The following is a 6,645-nucleotide window of genomic DNA, read 5'->3' as shown; positions in this document are numbered from 1 at the left end:
TACCCCGCGGTAGCCACTACCAGTAGACGGAGCAGCTCAGCAAGTGAGCACCTCAGGCGGCCGATGACCCCAATAACAGATGGTCGGTGGGGCTGCCAGGTGTCAAACCTCGGCTGATCAGACTTTGATGACTTATCCTAAGGATAGGCCAACAATGTAAATGCAGTGGACAACTTCTTTAACCCCTTTCTGACCTCGGACGGGAAAGTATGTCCGATGTCAGAACCCCCGCTTTGATGCGGGCTCCGGCGGTGAGCCCGCATCAAAGCCGGGACATGTCAGCTGTTTTGAACAGCTGACATGTGCCCGCAATAGCGGCAGGTGAAATCGCGATTCACCCGCAGCTATTAACTAGGTAAATGCCGCTGTCAAATGCTGACAGCAGCATTTAACCGGTGCTTCCGGCCGGGCGGCTGGAAATGAGCGCATCGCTGACCCCGTCACATGATCGTGGGTCAGCGATGCTTCTGTATAGTAACCAGAGGTCCTTGAGACCTCTATGGTTACTGATCCCCGGTAGCTGCGAGCGCCACCCTGTGGTCGGCGCTCACAGCACACCTGCATTTCTGCTTAGCAGCGATCTAATGATCGCTGCTATGTAGCAGAGGCGATCGAGTTGTGCCTGCTTCTAGCCTCCTATGGAGGCTATTGAAGCATGGCAAAAGTTTAAAAAAAAAAAAAAAAAAAAGGAAAAAAAAATGTGAAAAAAATAAGATATTAAACTTTAAATCACCCCCCTTTCACCCCATACAAAATAAATCAATAAAAAAAAAAATCAAACCTACACATTTGGTATCGCCGCGTTCAGAATCGCCCGATCTATCAATTAAAAAAATAGCATTAACCTGATCGCTAAACAGCATAGCGAGAAAAAAATTCAAAACGCCAGAATTAAGTTTTTTTGGTCACCGTGACATTGCATTAAAATGCAATAATGGGCGATCAAAAGAACGTATCTGCACCGAAATGGTATCATTAAAAACGTCACCTCGGCACGTAAAAAATAAGCCCTCAACCGACCCCAGATCATGAAAAATGAAGACATTACGGGTATCGGAAAATGGTGCTATTTTTTTTTTTTTTCAAAGTTTTGAATTTTTTTTCACCACTTAGATAAAAAATAACCTAGTCATGTTAGGTGTCTATGAACTTGTAATGACCTGGAGAATCATAATGGCAAGTCAGTTCTAGCATTTAGTGAACCTAGCAAAAAAGCCAAACAAAAAACAAGTGTGGGACTGCACTTTTTTTGCAATTTCACCGCACTTGGAAATTTTTTTCCCGTTTTCTAGTACACGACATGCTAAAACCAATGATGTCGTTCAAGAGTACAACTTGTACTCTTGATAAATAAGCCCTCACATGGCCATATTGATGGAAAAATAAAAAAGTTAGGGCTCTGGGAAGGAGGGGAGCGAAAAACGAACATGGAAAAATGGAAAATACCAAGGTCATGAAGGGGTTAAGTGCTCCCTTAATTTTTTGGAGCAGTTTATATATAACACCATTTACAGAATAAAATGTAACAGTAGAACATGCTAATCGTGCAAACTGAACCGTGCCCATTACCTAAACTGATCAGCCAATTCTGTGTATGCATGACTCCCACAGACATTAGACAAATCAAACAAAGTGGGCATGGGGCCCTTGTGCAAGATATGCAGATGGTTTTTGTGGGCACCACTTTCTAATAAATAAAATCTACAGAGTTGGCAGCAAGACAATGGGCCAGCGAAACGACAAATAGAAAAAAATAATGATAATGGACAGCTTACTAATACAAAACCTGTAAGTATGATAACACACAAATTAAAATAATAGCTTATAGTGTATCAAAACAAAATATACAAAGTATATAAAAATGGTGGTAACATCACAGAAAAATTGCAAAGGAAGTATGACAGAGCACCCTATGCACAAATGACAATCAGAAAAGAGTGCGGTTAATACATAACTCCTGCTTTGTCCTCACTTTACATTGCCCTGAAAGAAGCCACGCGAAACGCGCCTTGGGCATCACAAGGTAATACAAATCATGCACCATGAACATGGTAGATATATGACAAATGTGCACAGATGTGACTAGGGTTTACTAGATTTTATAGGCATATTAATATCTGTTCTTAAAGATTAGCCTTATGCACACTATTTCCTTGGGACATTTTACCTCTATCTGTATGTTTATGATCCTATCACATTCTATAAATTTTGTGATGAAGTTCCCTTAGTCATTTTCTGTATTCTGTACCCACTTGACTTTGCAGTGTAAACAGTATTTTTTTGGCGGGGTCATTTATTGACATTTGTGTATAAGGTGCTCTGTCATGCTTCCTTTGCAAATTTTCTCCAATGTTATCACCCCTTTTTATCTAATACTATGTATGTTTTGATACAATAAAATTATTTTAATGTACCGTATGTGTGGTTATACTTTTTTTTTTTACTTAGTTTTGTGGGCACAAATATGTAAAAGTAATGTGGACCTGGCACATACAGACATTAAATAGACTTGCATTATATATGGTACTATGAGAGACATATTTAAACAATGAAGTCCACTGTTTCTCCAGTTCAGTAGAACGGTAGGCAATTGTGCAGGTGCACATGAAACCAAATTTCCAATATTAGGTGACTAATGACACCTACTTATCAAACATTTATGATCAAATCGGTATCTTAATATATGTGTATAATGGGACCACTCCATCAATACTATTCATGTCCTTTGAACACAAAAAAAAAATATATATATAAGTCAGAACATCACAAATGTTGCCTTATAGGGAGGTCTGATAATGGTTACAGTAGACAGTCAGTATACACAGTTATGTGTGCGCTCTGCTGAAAGAGGAAAGAGAGAGCACCCACGTACCACATGGAGCCATCAGTCTGCCAGTCACCATAATAGACAAATGGTGATTGGTAATGGCAGCTGCAGAACTTCCAATACAATTTACTGGGACGCTCATGAATTAATTTTACTGCATCAAACAATGATATGTTACATTTCCTGTGCGGACTCTCAGGTGACCAAAATCAGTACCTTGCATAAAAATTGAGTAAGAATTGTAGGTTTTAGAATCACATGCTGGAGAGATGTCAAGTAGTCAGGGCCTAAACTAAACTTATACCCGTGCAGTAAGTGCAGGTCCCAAACTAGCATACACCACTAACTAAATGGAAAGTCAAGCTTATGTATGTAAGAAAACTAAAGAAATGCAAATAAATTAAGAAACATTAACCATCCTAATGAGCCACATAGATGATGTAAGAACGGCTATTACAAGCATTGTGATCGGCAAAACAAGTTTTAAAACCATGTAGGAAAATGACTTCTGTGTTCCTACTTGATCATGGACTACAATAACCACACAATATGATATCAAAGACACGCAAAACAGTAATTTTCTTTTAAGTTAATAAAAAAAAATTATTGAAATTCTGCAGCGATTAGTAGGCAAGATGTAAGCCATAGGTGCATGTGCATTTATTAAAACATGCAATGTTTGGCAATGAAAACTCACAGACATGATACACACACACAGGCTGTGGAATGTCGGGAAACCAGGACATAACAGTCTACACTGAAAATAGCATGCACAGAACTTGTCCAGCAGTGAACTTTGAGCTGTCCATGGTTCTAACATAGGACTAGCTGGCACAGACCTCGCGCTGCTAGAAAGCACATTATTAGCGCACTAAGTAACACACAACACTGTTAACAGGACAATATTAACGTCTAGCTTCTTACCGTGCAAAGAGCGTTACATTTTCCGCCATTCTCATTCACAGTGTTTACTGGATTTATCGGAGAATCAGTGCTACAAGGCCTAATCCCATTTTCCAGGGGGCAGACTGGCATTTCCTGCTGATCTGTTGGCACGGAAACACATTTAATACCCTGAAGCTTAGTCCTAGACAGTTTGGAGACGGAGACATCCAAGCTTGTAGAATCAGCAGAAATGAGATCTATCTGCTTGTTAACCAGGCTAACACAATTTTGGACATCAATGACAGGGGTGACTGCTAGCTCCATGGGTGAGTCTTTAGTGGGAAGCATTGCTGCTTTCAAGTCCACATCCATGAGCTCCATTGGCGGAGCACCATTTGCCACCTGTATCTCAAGATTCTGACCGTCCGATGGCACCTCACAAGAGGAGAACATCAAAAGGGGAACCACGCGGTTAGTCAATTCCTTAGCAGCAGTGGCGTCACACTCCTGACTTTGGATAGTACCAGCCAATAATGGGCTGTGCATGAAACTGCACCTTGCTACGGCTTCTAAAACCCATGCCTCTTCTGAACCCTCACTGGTTCTCTGCATGATGCTGTGCTGCCCATCACTACCCATACAGAGCATCATGCGGGAGAAATTTCATCGATAAATAACCATACAGGAAAATACATATAGAAAATGATTAAAAAAATAAGTCATTAGGTAAAGATTTGTTGAAAGCGAACAGTCCGGATATATGGTACAGAGGGTAACCATTGCATATTCATGAGCTAGACGATTGCTTGCATGTCTCAGACGGCCGGCCAGAAAAATGTAAAAATGCAGTGCTCCTCTGCAGGGGACATATTTCATTCACAGGCAGTCCTCGTTCTTAGTAGGGAAGGAAAATATCCAGAAACCATGATCGTAGAGACTAGAATCCCATCTCTCCCATCTTCATGGCTTCTTCCGACCTTTTGATTAGCTTGCATTTAGGGCCTACTGATGGTCACGAATAATCCATGTTTATGCAGAGGGAGCGCTGGTTAAAGTTAACGGTGTCCTACCTCTGCTAGCTTTTCCAGTCATCAATATTAATAGAGGAGTTAAACCTACCAGATTTCTATGGAAAGCACTGGGCGACCAATGACGAAGAAGACAGATAGTTGCCATGGAAACTGAGCTGGAATGGAGTGTAATGAATAAAGGTTAGGGTGCTGCTACGCAGACGTGTCTTACATGAACCTGAACTAGCTTTGTCCCCAGACAGAAACAACAGTAAGCAATGTCTTCAGAGGAAGATCTTCTCCACATAGGGGTCAACAACAGCTGAAAAACAAAGAGCCCGAGCACAGCATGTAGCCCACATCCATTCACAGACACCCATGCAGCAGGCGCTGGCGAGAAGGAAGCATTCAATGGCAAGAATGCTTACTGCATAATAAAGCAAAGGTAAAGCAAGGAGCTTACACTCCTGATGAAATCATACCGACAGTGATACCAGACAGTCCATTACCTCCTCTACAGAACATCGGACAGGTACCCAGAACACATGCTACACAGCCTTTATATACGGACACTAGGAATATGGCCCTAACTATAGATTCAGTTTAAATAGCGCTTACATACTCCTCAGTGCTTTACAGACATAATCATCACTTCCCCAATTGAGGCTTACAATCTAGATTCCTTAGAGGTATGTTTTTGGAAAGTAGGAGGAAACTGGAGAACCCGGAGTAAACACAAGGAAACATGGGGAGAACAAACTCCTTGCAGATGTTGCCTATGTACACACCTGCATATTGCATGCACCTGGCCATTCATTCCTCCTTGTACTAAGCCCCAGGCATCTTCGTGGCCTTACAGGAACAGGGCACATACAGGAGCATAAATGTCATTACAAATCCTCTATGCAGAATTGGAGAGATGCAAATTACAATCTGCAGACATGACACCACTGTAAGTACTTGCCTTCCCCACTGCTATAAACAGAACATGCCTTCATTTTTCTTATATACAGAAAATACTGGAGCATGTATTCTTATCTCCTGTAAAGAAAATATTTCAGCAGGCCAGCTACTTTTTCAATAAGCACATTTTCAGAAGCACATCTGAAAAATTCTCACATTTCATTGCAAGTTTTTCAGGGGGGGAGGGGGGATTTTGTTGCAAAAATAACTGCGCCTGACCTATTTATGTGAATAGAACTTGCAGAAGGCCATGTACTTTCTACCCAAACCGCATTCAGGTGAATGAGCCGATTTTCAGTGGCAGAAAGTTCTGCAACAAAAGTTGCCAGGTGTGAATTCATTCTTAAAAGATGTAGTCCCATGAATCCACAGGATGCAGGATTGCAAGGATTCTGACTGCTGCTTGAGAATGGGCAATACCCCCAGTGGGAATGGATGGATGTTGTGCATGAGAGACCACCCCTACATTTACTTTTATATGAGTGGCTTTCCCATCACATACTGCAAACAACTGGAGCTCTATTCACACATGAGCTATGCAATCCTTATTCTCTCCTGTGTGTTATTTTAGATAATCCCAGGGGTTTGTTATCACAGGCATGGAATTACTTACACATAGCCAGTTTCACAAACTCTATTGCCATATAATAGGCAGAACAGAGTCACAGTTATAGCTTTACATAATAATATTTGTTGAACTGGTTATTCCCATCTTCATAGATGAGTAGTTAGACACCACTCCAGCATTTTTTTTTTAATTGCAGTACTGTAGTGATGCTACTATTACAAGTTCCCTGCCCTTGTCTTAAACTTATCAGCTGCCAACTTCAGCTGTCACAATTCAATGTAAAAAAAATTCACAGTAAATTCGATTAGCTGGGAAGAATAGTCCGAAAACTGTTCACAGAAGAATCTCAAATATTAAAAAATACCTTTTATTAATTACTAGGTGGCCCGATT

At 40.9% G+C, this 6,645-nt stretch overlaps 1 protein-coding gene across 1 annotated transcript in view; it reads right to left on the bottom strand.

Moving 5' to 3' along the window:
* Window positions 1-4,831, bottom strand: part of TSPOAP1 (TSPO associated protein 1) — a 249,325-nt gene extending 244,494 nt beyond the window's left edge. The window contains exon 1 of the mRNA XM_069759747.1: window positions 3,752-4,831. Within this exon, the coding sequence (XP_069615848.1) occupies window positions 3,752-4,363 (612 nt within the window). The 5' untranslated portion in view covers window positions 4,364-4,831. The remainder of the gene's footprint in view (window positions 1-3,751) is intronic.
* Between the last annotated feature and the right edge of the window lie 1,814 nt (window positions 4,832-6,645).

The sequence above is a fragment of the Ranitomeya imitator genome, chromosome 3 (genome assembly GCF_032444005.1).
Source record: "Ranitomeya imitator isolate aRanImi1 chromosome 3, aRanImi1.pri, whole genome shotgun sequence".
In the NCBI taxonomy this organism is placed as follows: Eukaryota; Metazoa; Chordata; class Amphibia; order Anura; family Dendrobatidae; genus Ranitomeya; species Ranitomeya imitator.
The sequence above is the reverse complement of the archived record's forward strand: the minus strand, read 5'-3'. Positions and strand labels throughout refer to the sequence as shown.